The 16,745-nt window shown below is 41.8% G+C and overlaps 2 protein-coding genes across 3 annotated transcripts; both read left to right on the top strand.

Annotated features, from left to right (window-relative positions):
• Nucleotides 1-500: 500 nt before the first annotated feature.
• Nucleotides 501-7,008, top strand: ccdc103 (coiled-coil domain containing 103). 2 transcript variants are annotated; one of them, XM_048992252.1, is made up of 5 exons: nt 1,301-1,472; nt 1,706-1,758; nt 1,916-2,059; nt 2,780-2,912; nt 6,023-7,008. In XM_048992252.1, the coding sequence occupies exons 3-5, from the start codon at nt 1,917-1,919 to the stop codon at nt 6,575-6,577; spliced, it is 831 nt and encodes a 276-aa protein (XP_048848209.1). In that variant the 5' UTR covers nt 1,301-1,472; nt 1,706-1,758; nt 1,916; the 3' UTR covers nt 6,578-7,008. The 2 variants fall into 2 exon arrangements, with proteins under 2 accessions (XP_048848210.1, XP_048848209.1); XM_048992253.1 differs by lacking the exons at nt 1,301-1,472; nt 1,706-1,758 and adding an exon at nt 501-556.
• An 865-nt stretch (nt 7,009-7,873) lies between these two features.
• Nucleotides 7,874-9,136, top strand: LOC125718446 (Ig-like V-type domain-containing protein FAM187A). The gene has a single exon (XM_048992302.1). It carries the CDS (start codon nt 7,874-7,876, stop codon nt 9,134-9,136), a length of 1,263 nt encoding a protein of 420 aa, XP_048848259.1.
• Nucleotides 9,137-16,745: the final 7,609 nt, after the last annotated feature.

The raw sequence follows: 16,745 nt of genomic DNA, 5'->3' as shown, positions 1-16,745 counted from the left end.
CCAATGGCATGAACCAATTCAATAAACACCTCTGCATACTACATACAGAGTATTTCCAGATATGCTTTATATTGACTTTCTGTTTATTTATCTTTCTTTTCTCAGAAATTCTAGTATTTTAGCCCCACCTACTGGACAGAATTGTGAAGAACATTTCCTGCGCAATTCTACATGAGCAATCAGTCTGATCTCATTTTAATACCTTTTTTAATAACAAATACGCAACTATGGGAGTAAATTTTAGTTGTTGATTTTTTTATGTAAATTGTTTAGACCGCAATCGAGCCCGTCACGGCGTGTGTGGGGGGGGGACCCCTCCGTATCCCCATTGACCGCCCCCCACCCGGCCAGCAGATTTTATTGGCTGCTCCTCTTGATAACCGACGATCATGCAAAACTCACAATAAGAAATTTACCAAGAGGGACCCCTCCTCCCTAGGTCAGCAAAATTTACTCCCGTTGCCCCCCTCCCCCTGCCGCGAGACCCGTCCTCCGCCCCTGGTTCGTGACGTAGCCTGAAAAACATAGAGACAGAGACAATAGAAGTAATTTCATGGTAAGTCCCGAGTTTTCAATTATAAAATATTTGATTATGCAGATAAGGATCAGAACCAACAATGCAGAATTACAATGCAGCTGCCAATGGGTCAGTACTTGATTTAATCAAATGAACAAACACAAAAACGTATATTTCGAGTGACGGATAAAATTACTGCATCCACATATCAAAATGTCTGTTTTGGGTAAAACAAAAGGCACGAAGAAGACATTATCGATAAATAACGTACACTTTAGTAGTAATCTCAAGTACACTGGATAAATCTGTTGATTAGGTAATAACCGATAAAAACTTCTATGTCAAAAGTTGTATTAATAAAAAGAATTTTACCCAGGAGCATGAAACCCTATTTGTCCTGTACACAACGATAATAATTATTTTTATATTTCCAGAATTTGCCCATGAAATTTCACTTAATTTCATAAACATGAGGGTGAAACCGATTGTGAAAAGCAAGCACTTTAGAATAAATTATTTATCAGATGAATACCAGTCGTAGAATTATGGTCTCACAACCTCAATGTTGTGTATTTAATTCCTAAACCAGCGTGTAAAGTTTGCATACCTGTCTTTATGGTGTAAAAATGTCTTACATCTCTTCGAATTTAAGTGTAACTTAAAAGTTTTCCACCCGAAGCTCGCGGGCTTCCTCCGCTCAGGTCAGTTTGTTGTACATAGTCGCGCTTTAGCGACTCGGACCTCGGTATCGCGGCTTGCCTTTCACACACTGCGCATGCTCATTCCGGCAGAACCTGCAGCTTTTCGTGGGACGCTGCGTTTGCTAGAACGTATCACCAGACCCTTTTCCCTCATCGAAGCGTTATCCTTCCACAAAAAGTGGCGTGGTCTGTAATATCCAATAGTCTGTACTAGCTACTGTAGACTAGTCGCGGGCAGAGCAGCCACAAACCCGGTAATATACTGACGGAGGCACAGCGATTGCTATAGTGGTTGCCATGGATACGAGCTGTTTACTTCCAGGGAGGAAAGCTAGCTAAATTAAAACTCACAGCCAGAATTTAGTTTCTTATTGTATAAAACAACAGCAAATAGCAGTAATAATACAAATGATTTTTTTCCTTAATCTAATTCTTGACAGTTCTAAGTAGTTATCTTTTAAAAAAAAAAAAAACTCACATTTTAAAGCAGGACTTACCACCGGACGCAAGAGCTGCTAAACTAACCAAGACACAGGCAAGGTAACGTTATCTAGCTTGAATGTCGATCAGTTACGGAATAAGGATGAACTAGATGAGAAACGTATAGTAGTTAGACAAAGAGGAAACAACAAAACTGAAATATCGTAATATCTGTAACCGATTTTCTTATTATTGTTGTTATTTCATCTATATGCAGCATGGATGGCCCAGAGGTAATTAATTTTGCGTCAGTGGAAAGTGCTCTCAATGCTGCCCTGGAATCCGACGAAAGGTATCAAAGAGAAAATAACGCCAAGTTTCGAGCTGTACGTCAAAGGGTGGCTTCTTACGAGGAATTCAGGTGAGCGCCACTTACATAGAGTGAGCAGATCATCCATGTCAGGGCGGACACTTTGAGCTACTTCACATTTTACAAACTGCGTTAAAACTGAAAGGCTCTTGTGCTTCACTAAATCGTTCAGTTCCTCTTGTGCTTTGACTGGTTTGTTACCTTGATTGAAACACTCATCCAACTGTTTGACATTAACATTAGTGACACATGCATGATTATAGGAGACTGACCAATCAGCACACAGCAAGAACTGAGTGCATAAGTGAAACCCAGGTCCTTTTAATTGAAATAGTAGCTTATATATCCTGTTCAAGCTCAAAGCGAATGAAGTGTGTAGACAACTTCTCATTCCTCGAGATGCTTCCTGTGTCATGACTCGACCTAAGGAAGCAGTTGACCAATATCTTTGTGATAAATGTATTTTTAAAATAAATCACATATTTTGAATGTAGAACAGTGTTCATGATGTGTATAAAAACTGAACTGTTAAAAATAGCTTTCAAGTGTGAAAACGTGGTTTCATGTTAAGCTGTTTAACAGGTGCAGAACTCTTGAGGGAAATGTGTTATTTAATCACACATCACCTTTATAAATATACAGGCTGACTCTTGGAGCTGTCCCTAATATTTAAGTATATTTTTAAGCCTTGCATCCTCAAATAATATTTTAATATAAGTCAATATTTATATATCAAAACTTATATTGATATGTTAATGTTTTACCTTTCAGGGATATAGTCCTGGCATCCCATTTGAAACCTCTGGAGAAGAGCGACGTGGTGGGGGCACCACGCAAACAACCATGGAATTGCGTTTTTTCCGCTACCAAGCAGAAGGACATGGTTTGCTGTGAGGTGACGGAGGTCAGTCAAGGCAATAAATGCTAATTACCTACAATGAACAGCTTACATTGGGTGTGAGGATGTTGAAGATGGCTTAGATGTTTAGTTATAAAAGTTTGTAAGGGGACCGCAATTGTACCTCTTACCTCTGAAGTCCAAGGTCCGAGTCTCCGCCCCAACACTATGTTTGTGGAGTATGGGTTGGCGTCCCATCCTGGGTTTTCCCTGCCTTGCACCTGTAGCTTCCAGGAAAGGGTTCAGACACCACAACCCTCCAGAAGACATAAGTGGGTACATAAGCTGGACAGAAGTGTGTAATTTTCAGAGTTGGGTAATTCAGGTCCAGAGAGTAAAAGTCCAGACCTGGATTTTGTTTCAACCAACCAGTTGAGTGCTCTGTGACTGTTACTCTTTATGCTCAACTGGTTGGTTGAAACAAAATCCTGGTCTGGACTTTTACTCTCTGGACCTGAATGACCCAACTCTGGTAATGTTACCTTCATGACAAGATGTATTGATCCTTCCAAATGACTTTCTTATATTGATTTTGAAAACAGACACATTTTAAATCCCTTTATTAAAAACAGTCAAGAAGTCAGTATTTCTGCCACCTACTGTGAGAAAATATTTAGACCCTTGTATCACAGCTCGTTTACAACCAAATGTTTTTGTGAGTAAATCTTCACCAACTTTTTTTCCTTTTTCTTTTTTTTTTATACCAAGCTTATTTCAGTGTGCAGTTATTCTTCTTGGCAGATCTGGCTGAGTTCTCTCGATTTGCTGGATGATTGCCCAGATAAAGAGTTTTCCAGCTGTACCACAGAATCCGAATAGGACACATGGAGAAGCTGAGTCTGCCAGAGCGCTGGCCGATCTGAAGCGAGGCGCAAAAACGTTTGAAAGAAAACAAAAGCGAACGATTCCAAAAGTAAATTAATTTAAATATTCAGAATGAAATCAGCATTCAAGAGCGAATTATCGTTAATTGAAAACACTACTCTTGCATCAATCATTTTTACTTTCGCAGGACTTCTCACTGGGTCTCAGCCAGCCTGGAGGCTGTCTAAGCGTGTAAAGGGCATCAGACTGGGTTCAGCCCGAACAGGATGCCAGTGCATCACAGCCCGCAAACACACACGGGGGGTGGGGGGGTAGATTTAGAGATTGGGGTATTTCTTTCTGGGATGGGTGCAGCGCAAAAGGAGGCAAGATGCTTTGACGAATAATGAGTGACAATGAGTAACCGAATGAATTATAGGAGCACGGACACTGAGATCTAGTATGTCGTTAGTTACAGGTACTAACTGCTTATCCAGTGCCATATCACTGGGAGCCTGGAACCTAGAGCCTATCATAAGTAACCAAGGGTGGGAACCCCCTACATAGGATGCCAGTCCATTTTAGAAGACATATTAATGTATTATGGGTAATTGGGACATACAAATTGTCCTAAGTGCATGGGTGCTTAGTCTGCGTACTTGACCATGCTTGTGTTCCCTCATAGCTGTTTTACGTCATCTTCCATTGCTGAAGACCAGTTCTAATAGTAAGATCAGCAGTAGAGAGGATGGTAAACATCCCCGCATGTCGTTCTTGCCCCGCCCCAAATATCAAGGATGCATCTGTTGCCTCTTCGCCAAATGAGACCAATCCCACGATTCATTGCTCCCCAAGTTCGCTCTTGGGAGGCAAGTTAGCCACGGGTACAATCTTGACATTCTTGGTATTGAGAAACACCCACGTCTTTTGACTAAGGGAGGAAATTTTACACAAATAGAGCACGGATAGGATACAAAAGCCCGTCATCAGCACTACCCACTGAGCCACCGTACCATTCCCATGTAGTCTATTAAGGTATGAGTTAATATTAAATAAGCTCAGCTATTTAACCCCTTGCTCCATGTTCCAGCACGTTTGGCAGATAATGTGTCATTGTTAACAGTATGCTTAACTGATGCAAAAGGATGAATTTCAGGTGAGAAAGAGAGAGGATAGATCACCCTGGACACAGCTGCCTTACTCAGCCTGTTCACATGCCCTGCAGGAAGCTGACTGGGAAGCAGGGTGGTGAAGTGGAACAAAACAGATTCAGTGTGAGACCTGCACAGTCACCCACGTCCAAGGGTTACATAGGTTCATGGACTTTACATCTCACATTATATAGCTGCTCTGTTCTGAATTTGGCAAGATTGTTTTGTAGTCTTGCCAGATGAAATCCACAGCTAATAATGTAGTAATACATGGCATTAATCATCCGTAAGATTTATGTCTGCTTGGCCAGCAAAGAGGTCCATGTGACACGGACTGGTGGATTCAACAGGGAGTTTTTTGCACCTTCAGGACTCAACGTCCAGGCAAACAGAGCAAACATCCAAGGCAGCCATTTATATTAAATGAACTGGCTTTATACCTTTAACAATCAATGGAGGGGCTTGTTATCCAAATCTACCATACTGTAGGTCTATCTCACAAACTACATTGTGACTGTAATATATATTTTTTTATAGATCATATTGTGCATTTTCAAAAGCCCATTTTATTCAGAATTGTGAACATTTCCAGGTCACTTTGGGTGAAACAAGTAAAATCGTAACCATGGCCAGTGGATATTCTCCGTATTATCAATTTCAGACGATACACTAAGGCATGGATTCACGTTACTTCCTTCACAGCTGATCTATAAGCAGAGTTGGGTAATTCAGGTCCAGAGAGTAAAAGTCCAGAACGGGATTTTGTTTCAACCAGTTGAGTACTCTGTGACTCTTTAAACTCAACATTTGAATACTCTGGACCTGAATTACCCAACTCTGTCTATATCAGGGTTAGATCATTTGTAAATCATTATTAGCTATGCGTGTCAGTTCTGTCAAGGTAAAATGTGGTCACGTCCAGCCAAAACAATGACCCAAACGCCAGGATCAAATCTACACTAACTGGCTCGTTCAAAAAGTGTGATCCTGTTTGAGCATCGACTACAAAAACAATTTTTGTTTGATATTCCATTTAAAACAATCTAAAAACGAATGTTGTGAAAACTTGCAATATGAAGGTTCATGTCGTAAAAGGTGCCTTACTTTTGTGATACTGCAACATTTTTGTAAAGTTCATCTTTATGTGATTTTTTTCCACAGTGTGAAGCAGCGAAGTTCCAGCCCCAGACAGCCTCGGAGTTTCAGCGCGACTGGCGCCGATTGGGTGGGAATGTCAAAGACAAATATCACTGCATAATATCCCTCGGCGGGCCGAAGTTGAGGGAGATATTCAAGATTGAGATTGGTGCAGGCCTGCTGGGAGAGTTTCTGATAATTATGGCAGAGTGTATGCAGGCGGGCGATGGAGCAGGGATACTGGCAATCCTGCAGGGCCTGTCACAAACTTGTCGTTTCAGCCTCAACGTTTCTCTCTTGGACCAAGCGGAAAGAGAGGGGTGTTCGCAGCTGTTCGGCAGGCTGCTGGATATAATGGATAAACAAGCTCTGAAAGGTCACACACGTGTCGGCCATGACAGTGCCCACGAACATACTACAGAGACGAGGGGAACGGAGAAAAATGACCAAGGTTTTTGCGATGCTCAGGCTGCAGGGGAAGGGATTGATGTTGAAAAGCTGAAAGACCTAATGCAATGTTATGATGTGAAAACACAACCCTTCACTACCCGACTGCACTGCATTACCCAAGACAGCTAAAAGTGTATAACTCTTCCTGATGCTGTTTAATAAAAACAAAAGTAAAGTAAAAGACTGAGTTATCCATTTGCATTACTATTTAACAGTCTAAACATAAGAAACTTTATGTATGTTTTGAGTCCTTGTTAGAATTTAGTAACCATAAAAGTAATACAAGTTCTGAAGAAAATTATGATGTTTTTATATAAATATGTTATTAAAAGTTTCAGTGTGTTTTATTAGAGTAATTCATCTGGTCTAGGCAGTTTATGAGCCATTAGCCGTGTTCATTAAGTAAGTGCCCTGTGTTTTCTTACATTATACATACTTCTGTGATTATACAATAGAGAATATGCTGCATGTGGTGCATGGTGCAGGGGTGTTGCAAGTGGGTTGGAAAATGATTCAGGGGACCATATATGGGCAGGGGCTCTAAAACCTGCCGGCAATCTGGGGACAGAGATCCAGAATTTCTAGAGTCACCCGTTTTGTGATGAATATTTTCTGACTGGTTTGTCTAATTTGTTTATTTCCTGAAAAAAAAAAACAAAATGCAGTTTTGGTATCAAACAAAATGTATTTCAGAACTTTCCAGGCATTTAGTAAAACACAACTGCCCTTTCTGTCTTATAGTAAAGATGTGGGAATATCCTCCAAAAAAAACCTAATATGGGGACAAATAAATGGTGATGATGCACACTAGTGCAGTTCAAATGTCAACCAATGAAAATAAATAGCTGTCTTCATATAAAAATGTATAAGGGCCAGTGAGCTTATGCTCACTGTACTTTTTGTAATGCATCTTATAAAAAAATAACCAAATTCATCACCATTTATTTGTCCCCATATTAATAAGGCAAACACCTTGCACAGAAATCAGAGGAATGAGACCGTAGGTTCACGGCATGAACAATCCCACTGTGTTTTCCCACACCAATCAGTGTATATCTGAATACTTCAAATAGTCAGTCTATCTTGCAATCAATCCTTCGATAAATCTTAAAATTTTCACTCATTAAATGTCTCGATAAATAATAAAATTGCTATAAGCCTTGCAATAACTGAATCATTTATTGATATATTTAATTAGACAACAGACTGACATAATTAAAGATAGGTTGACACATATAATTAAGGCTATGTCACAAAAAATCCTCCATATATTATTGCTCAGGCTACTATATACTTTAGAAATTGTCGGTTAGGGTTATCTCCATAGCAACTCTAACATCATCACTGAGAATTCTCCACTCCAGTGAAGCAAGGACATATTCATTAGTATTTTTCGAATCGCACGTTATGGCAGTTGGTTTAAAAATGTTGCTCTTTCCATTTTGTTTCGGATTGATAGCACTGCTCTTTGCCCAGGAGAGCCCAGAAGAAAAGGAGACCATTTCTGCCAAGAAGGCTTATCCTGCCGCTTTGGTGTTTGAAAATGTCGCGTCGCTGACCGATAGGACAGTTGAGTTGCCATGTCGCTGCAAAACGGAAGAGGCCTATTCAGTTGTTTGGCACTACCAGAGACATCTTGCCAGCAAGGACAGTATAGTTATCACGGACTTTGAAGGATTATCAGTGATAGACATGGCTAAGGTAGGCCAAAAAACGGACCTTCAGAACCGTCTGTCAATCCGCCTCTTCAGTCTAATCATCTTTAGAGGCCAGGAAACAGACTCTGGATACTACATCTGCAGCGCGAAATCGAAACGGTTTTTCTATGCCTACTATCTAGATATTCAGAAGATTCAGCAGGTGTCTTTGTCCCCCAGATCTGACATCTCTTCTCAGAATCCTTCAATAACCAGTGGATCTGAACAATCTCCACACTACATCGTGTTTAACAGATACCGGCGATGGTCAGTGTGCGATCGCTGCGGTGTACCCGGCGAACTAACTCGAGTGGGTCTGTGTTATTTGCGGAGCGACTACCTGAACGTACGCTACAAGACTTACAAACGTGGAATCGCCTCGTGCGGATCCCCTGCGGTGCCTCGTAGATTCCAGCTGGATGGTTCTCTGACAGGGGCGAAGCTGGAAGTGAGGGAGTGCCAGGTGCCCTGTCCACCAGCACCCAGGGTACCACCAAAAGAGAAGGCCATCCTGGAGTTCCTCGGCGATTCCACCAAAGGAGCCGGGCTCCCTGTGTATTATCAAAACCATCCAGTGAATGGCAAAGTCATCCTGACCTGTCCTGGAGCAAACTCCAGGGATGCCGTAGCGTGGGACCAAGGGGAGAGGAAGATGCTCCGCAGACACTTTATGGAAGGGGTCAGGAAGACAATGCGGGTCTACATCGATGGGGGAGGCCGTCTCCATTTGGACCCTGTGCTCTTGAATGACAAGGGCTCATACTACTGCTGGCTGCAGGGGAAACTGGCAGCAGACATCAGGCTTAACGTTTACCACCCTTTGGGCTACCAGTTCCAGCCCTCTGACCCCAGAACAGTTGATTTCTTACGAGCCACTCTCATGACCTATGCAGGATTCAGTTCAGTCTTCGTCCTGTTTTTAGTAGGCAGGTGTTCTTATAGGTATTTTAGAATGTTCCGCTGCACCAAAAATGTAAAAGATGAAGCCTAATGGAAAAAAATGCATTCGATAAAATACTTTGTTTACAGATGTTTACTTATTCTGATTCTTTAAGCTGTCTTGGGACTGAATCATCTACTGCCAGTAATGTGTTTATTGCCAAATCCTGCTTTCAGCTTTCCCTGGAAAAGATGTTTTGGATGACCGTAATTTATGTTAAACACAGATGCTAAATGACACCATTAAGGGTACGATCACAGGCTGAGCGGCGAGAGCGTCAAAGCGAGCGGAAGTCATTCGATCATTCTCTATGAGAAAGCACGTTGACAGGCGGCGAGCGGCACAATTTGGCCGCTGTGGGCGTCAACATGACCTTCAAGCCCGGGGTGCGTTTCTCGAATAACGACGGAAACGTACTATGTAAGTTCGTGGTTTGGCTTCTTGGATTGATTGACTGTTCATTAGTTTTGTGCTAAGCATTTGCAGACCCAAGACCCGTTTTGAAATGTAAGTCCTTACATTTCCAATTCTACCTCGCGGACCTTTCAGAATTTGCAAAACAAAATTTGGGTCGCGACCCTTGGGTTGAGAATCGCTGCTCCACAGTGTACTTTGGTTTATTACAAATGATTCTATGAAAATGTCACATTATTTAGTATTACTATTTAGTAATTATGTGGCTGTTCACTCAATTGTTTGCAACAAACAGTAGCTAATTAACATGTTTGGGTACGTTGCAGTCTGTTTTTTAGTATACCTTTTTATATCTGGTGAAATTGGAGCAATGGGAATGTCGTTGAGTATTACATACTGAAAATTGATTCGCATTATGGTATACAGCATTATGAGGTCTTATTATGACACCTAGAGGTTGTGAGTTGAATTGTACACTACCAACTGCAGAGTGAATGCCAGACGCTATCCTGCAATGGGAGTCTATGGCAGCTTTGTACATTTGCTTAACGTTTGCTTAAGCAGCGTTGATGGGACAGATAAACCCGCCTGGATACCAGGCTTCTCTGCACAAGACAGGATTAACTACCACTAACATTAATGCTCGGACGAGTTTCCACATGGCGTCGGCGGTGCCGGATCGCAGCATCCTGTCATTCTGTCGCATGCATGTGCAAATCGTCGAAATCCATTGACGATGAAGAGCAAAATTTACATACAAGTTTTTATATATGTATTTTTTAGTCATAGTGCCAAATATCCACACGGTGCCTCCCCATGCATTTTACAAATCACAATCCACTACTGTTATACTGGTTATGGAAACTGAATGGAACAACAGATTATAAAAGGAAGCGTTTTCTTCCATCTTTCAGTTTCAAGAAATTTGTAAATGGAGTGCATGATAGAATTTTAAACAAGGACCACAGTAAAATTGCAGGGTACCTCTTGTATGTAGATGGGCAGCAATGACTTGATCTAAAACAACACAAGGATCATCACTATAATAACGGTTAGTCCACTGTAGACTCCACCAGCTGTAGTTAAGGTGAAGCCAGGACGACACAGGATGCCGGTACTTTAATGACACTGAGTTCTAGCAGTTCTTATGACTTTGCTTAAATATATCACCTGCTGATATTGCAGTTGAGGAGTGGTGAGCACAGCCAGCCGAAAAGTTCGCTTCGATTACCGTTAAAACACTAACTCCGAAGATTAATTAGATAACGCTAAAACGATAACCATTTTGTTTAGCAGACGCTAACCGCTAACTTATACGAATTTAGCTTTGGTTTGGTTTTTGACTCGAACACTTAAAAGCATACCTAGAGACCAAAGTGTTAAAGTAGTTAATATTTTAAGTCCCAACTGTCGGTCCAAAGTGATTGCCAGGGGATATTTAGGACTTACTTAATTGGGTGTCATTGGATGCTGTAGTGTCTCCGGAATAAATATGCGTTGACATTTTTCATTTCTGTGATATTCCGATTTCGAGATAGAAGCATTTTTGTCAGAGGATCCTCGTTTCACAACTGGCCCATGCTGACATTTCGCACTCAGTGAAACCGCCTGGGGACTACAAACATGGCGCCGGTTGCCTGGAATTATGAAGGAGGATCTCAGCTCTTTATTGGTCAATAGCTCTGTCAATCAGAACCCGCAAAATACAACGGGGTGCCTGTATCGACCGACGTGCGTCCTTAACCGTATTTGTATTATCATCTTATACCCGCTTTACCTCATCCTCCATTGCTTAAGACCATTTCCAGTACTTAAGTACAGATATAGAGAGAACCGTAAAAATCTCCAGGTGCCCTACCCCAAATATCAATTATACATTAGTTGCATCTATTACTACTGGGGTATTTCTCAATACCAGGAAGAACAAAGTCCATACTTGTGGACTTGGCAAGTTCGGTCTTGCTAACTTACCTCCAAGAATGAATTATGGGCGCAATGAATCATGGAACTGGTCTTGTTTGGCGAAGATGCGGCTGATGCTTTCTTGATCTTTGGGCTGGGCAAGAATGAGATCTGGGGGTTTTACAGTCATCTTTACTTCCGTCCTTGAATACTGGAACTGGTTTTCAGCAGTGGGAAAATGACATAAAACAAGTACGCAATAACACAAGTGCAGTCAAGTACGCAAATTGAGAAACACCCCGGGAACTGAGTCAACACCTGTGGATCTCAGTCACACATACACCAGTGTTGAAAGCCAAATACAAAAGCACCGTAAAATGATCTTTAAAAAAAAAAAAAAAAAAAAAAACGAAAACTGAAAACTAATTAAAAGAAAGCCAAATACAAAAAACATACGTCCAGTCCCTGTGTGGAGTAGTAGTTGGAGTTGCCAGTATCTAAACTGACAATTAAAGGTAATCTGCTATTTTGTGAAAATTTGTGTAAATGAGTGTTGGTCCTTAACTTTCTACATTTGGTAAGGGTGTTGGTTTGGCAGATAGCCTAAAGTCCTTTATTACTGGAATAGTCGAATATTTTAATAGTTTAACACAGTTGACTCCCATCTGCAGCACATACACAACTCAAATCCACAGTTGACTCATCCTGTAGCGACAGCATCCAAACAAGACCAATGCACTGATTCATTGCACTTCAGGTTTGCTCTTGAAAGGCAAGACTTTGCATTCTTGGCATTGAGAAACACCCAGGATTTCTTGCTTAGCTGGATAACTTGTCAAATTAAAGATAGATTTAGACTAAGTGATCAAAGATAAAAACTAAATCCGACAAGTTATCTGGATTAGCGAGAAATCCTGCTTCGTAATCGAGGCCCCTGATCTCCACTTAGTTCAGGGTATCCCATTTTAAATGGACTTTATTTTAATTGAACAATCACATCTTGTGTTTACACATAATCAGCCAACAGCGTGCCAGACTGCTGCAGACACGATCACAATCGACAGGGAAAATATGTATGGTTTTGGGGTTTACGAAACATTTTTGACCAGTTAAACTTCAATCACTTTACCCGCAAAAAAAATGTAGGCAGAGTTACAGTTTTCAGAACTAAACTTAGAAGCTAATTGGTCCGCTAACAGTTTATAAAACTAGTGGAAATGCTAATCCACCAATGAAAAAGTTAGCTTTGCTATTTAAAGCATAAGAGTCCCGCCCACCAATGTAGGTGAGGGATGCCAATGTCTTCCGTTCTTGGAGGCCTTCTGGTCTTTTGGTCATATGTACAGACTTCCTGTGCTACCGTTTATAGCCGCCTGGTTCTTTTCCATCTCTCTTCCAGCCATTAGTTCCGCTTCCAGTCCCCGACAGTGACCCCATTCTGCAGTCTCCTTCTCCTCCTGACTGCATGCATATGGAGTTGCAATTGTGGTTTACTTTGTGTGCAGAATTGGTATACTTGACTCATGGTAGTCGTCCAATCAAAAAGGGATATTTAATATGCCTATTACATTATAGTTCGATTTGTGGCAAGAGAAAAAACTATATTGATTCTAAAAAATTGGTATAATAAAATGGTATAGAAAAAAATGAAAACTTTACCCATGGATTCATTTGATTTCCAGAAACATTTACCCAGTGTCATGTTAAATATATTACATATCACCACAAGGCATTTGTGTAAGACTGGACATACAAACCAACCAGAGGGCAGTCCTGATATTACACATTTTTTTCCAAAACTTGACATGAACAACTGATATGGGCACTGGTGGCTTAATGGTCAGGGAAGCGCATGTGTAATTGAAAGATTGCAGGTTTGAATCCCTGACTAGCAAGACACCACTGAGGTACCCTGAGCAAGGTACTGCCCCCAAGCACTGCTCCCCAGGCGCTGAATTAGCTGCCCACTGCTGTCACACATATGCATTAAACGCAGAGAACATATTTCATTGTGTGCTGGGGTGTCAACAATGACAATTTTATAGAACTGACACAATTACATTCTAGCTGGACAAACAGGTTCAGCTTCACAGTTTCAACTGTGGTTGAAAAGGGATCAAAACCCATCTCCACCAAAACATCTACAAAATAATGTATATAAATTGAGCATGACATTTAAAACCACCTAGCAGACACTATATGGACATATAGGACACCTGATCATCACACCTACAGGAACTTTTGACATCCCATTCTAAATCCCTAGGTATCAATATGGAGTTGCCCCCCCCCCCCCTTTACAGCCATAACAGCATTTCCACAAGGTTCTGGAGAGTGTCTGAGAATTTTTGCCCATTCATCCAAAAGAACATTTGTGAGGTCAGGCACCGATGTTGTGAGCCAGGCCTTCACATCCAATCTCCGTTCAAGTTCATCCCAAAGCTGTTTGATTGACCAGGGCTCCGTGCTGGGCAGTCATGTTCTTCCACAACAAACTGTCTTGATGGACCTTGCTTTATGGACTGGGCCAGTCATGTTGGAATGGTAAACAGCCTTCCCCAAACCATTCCCACAAAGTTGGAAGCATAGAATTGTCAAAAATGTCTTAGTATGCAGAGGCATTGAGTTCCCTTCAGTGGATCTAAGGGGCCAAGCCCAACCCCTGAAAAACAACCCTCTACCAATGTCCCTCCTCCACCAAACTTTACAGTCAGCACAATGCAGTCAGGTAGGTAATATTCTCCTGGCATCTGCCAAACCCAGACTCATCCATCTCACTGCCAGACAGAAGTGTGATTCGTCACTCCACAGAACACGTTTCCACTGCTCCAGAGTCCAGTAGTGCTGTGCTTTACACCACATTGCGCTTGATGTGAGGCTTGCATGGAGTTGCTCAGCCATGAAAGCCCATTTCATGAAGCTCCTGGTAGTTTTTTGCTGGGATTAACGCCAGAGGAAGTCTGGAACTCTGCAGTTATTGAGTCAGACAGGGTGATGACAAAATTTCCAGTCAATGGAATTTATGTAGCTGAAATTGTTAATGAGAGAGGTCGGGGGAGATTGGTATAGTTCATTAAAGGTGCAAAAACAACAGCACAACTATGGTGTGCAGAAAGAGATACGTCTTCCCTTGACGTAGTTCTGGAGACAAAGCTAATTCCTGAACAGCTGGAGAATAGCTATTGCACGCTATAGATAGTTGTGAAAACAACCATGGATTAGGTTGATTGAGCTAGATGGGTCACATTTTCTGAAAAAGAAAAACTCCTTGAATCATGACCAAAATTTATCCATGAGGCAAACTCGATTCGGTGCTTGTCACTGAAGTCAATGGCAAGGAATGCTACGATTCTCAGTCATTGCAAGGAAGTAGTTAACATCGTCTTAGAGGACACTGTCCTTAGACTGGTTAATGTCTCTGTACCTTAGGACACAAGGTGAACACAACATTGTAATACCAGCAATATCACACATTCAGTCCATCAAAAACTTAGTTTACAATGTTAACATAGCATATATGGGGGGGGGGGGAGCATAAAAATGTATCAAACTGACCAGATCAGCATCTTGAATGTAACATCATGTATTGATTATTGCAGGACAATCTTTGGTCCAGTTGTGTTTTTGATTGAGGGAGACAGGTAAACACCACAAACCTCGGCATATGCATTTATTTGAATAGTTGAAACCATTCCTACAAACATGACTAGTGAATCACTGTGAATCCATCTTTAGGACGTGTGAGGTTTGTGTAGATATTCTTACTGTAACAGACCAAGTTCAAGAGGAAAAACCCAACAGCAACCTTGTACCGACTGCTTCACCTTCTCTTCCAACAGACAGAGGGTTCTACTGTCATTACCCTTCACTATTTAGTCTTCAGGGATACTTCTCTTACATTAACGGCATCAAAGCCACACCAAGTGTAAATACCTGTAAGGTTCCCATACTATTCTGTTATTGGTTTAAAACAGTGTTTCTCAAACCCGGTCCTTGGGGACCCCCAGACGGTTCATGTTTTTGCTCCCCCCCAGCCAAACAGTCCACATTTTTGGGATGGGAGGGAGCAAAAACGTGGACCATCTGGGGGTCCCCAAGGACCGGGTTAAGACACAGTTTTCAATCGGTACAGGAATCTTAAGATTGGCTGCACATATTATCTGAAGTGACCAAACCGTGGGGAACAGTGTGCGGGGAAACGACAAAATGTGGAAAACTGCAACCTCGATGGATTGGAGTTCCCGCTGGCGCCTTGTTCGCTGGAAGGCAGGCCTCAAAACAAGAACGAGATTCAGCCAGCTGAAACTCCGCATATTTTATTCTCGGGTTCTAAAGCAGAAAGCAACACAGGACTGAAACAAGTAGCAGTGAGGAATGGTCAAAAATTCCCCATCTCCGGAACACCCCCCACCCCAAACCACAATTCCCCCATCCTGCCCCAATGATTACAAATTATATTAAAGCCAGAGTTTCAACTCCAACACTGGAGGGGAAAAAAACAAAACAAAAAACCTTGAGTTAACGACCCAATAGGAGTAGAAACAACCTTTTCCTGTTTTATTGTACAACAGTATTACTTTTACCTCTGGCAGTTGATTTGCACACAAAAGCAAGTTGGAGATTGATAACAGAGCTAATTAAACACATTAAAAGTCAATCAAAATAAGTGAAGCTGTAAATCCAACCGTTAGCAGCCAGAGAGCCCCATTCCCATTATCAGTTCTGACCTGCTTCGCTTTTAAAAAGGCACGGGCTTCGTATGCTCTTCATGTTATGGGCGATTGGGGATGACGCACTGTGACTGGCAACTGGGATGAGAAACCCTCTCCCCACTGGGAACAATGGGCTAAGCTGAAGCTCAGGAGAGACACCCATTTGCCCTTCAAGATCTTAAAACAGACCTTTTCCCTTCAGCATCTTAAAAACATTAAAAAAAAAAAAAAAAAAGTATGAAACAGGTAATGCACCCAAAAAAAAACGTGACCATGGGAAGCCTGCTACACCAAGACACAAAGCAGACAAACTCCTTATACAAAAAGGGTGGAGAGAAGAATGCCAAGTGTGTGTGTGGAGGAGCAGTGCCCAGTATGGTCAGTGAGTGGCGTAGCGGAGCAGGAGAAGCGGCTTACGACTCCCAAAACCACCTTCAGTGCTTACAGCTTACACTCGCCAGGCCTGGGGCCTGGAGGCCCACAGCAACGCGCCTTCACTTCATATCTCTTCTGCTTGGCATGCAAAATGGCTCATGACTAATATGAATAGAAATTATTAGCCACTTAATTTTGAGGGAGGGGGGCGTACTTGATTGGCCGCAATGCCCATTTACACCATCGGGAATTTTCAG

This window comes from Brienomyrus brachyistius, chromosome 22 (assembly GCF_023856365.1).
Source record: "Brienomyrus brachyistius isolate T26 chromosome 22, BBRACH_0.4, whole genome shotgun sequence".
Lineage (NCBI taxonomy): Eukaryota > Metazoa > Chordata > Actinopteri > Osteoglossiformes > Mormyridae > Brienomyrus > Brienomyrus brachyistius.
This window is presented reverse-complemented; position numbering and strand designations above follow the sequence as displayed.

Coding starts and splice junctions, on each gene's coding strand:
- ccdc103 (XM_048992253.1), top strand. CDS start 1,917: ATGGATGGCCCAGAGGTAATTAATTTTGCGTCAGTGGAAAGTGCTCTC. Junction 2,060..2,779: donor GCTTCTTACGAGGAATTCAG/GTGAGCGCCACT, acceptor TTTACCTTTCAG/GGATATAGTCCTGGCATCCC. Junction 2,913..6,022: donor TTTGCTGTGAGGTGACGGAG/GTCAGTCAAGGC, acceptor TTTTTTCCACAG/TGTGAAGCAGCGAAGTTCCA.
- LOC125718446 (XM_048992302.1), top strand. CDS start 7,874: ATGTTGCTCTTTCCATTTTGTTTCGGATTGATAGCACTGCTCTTTGCC.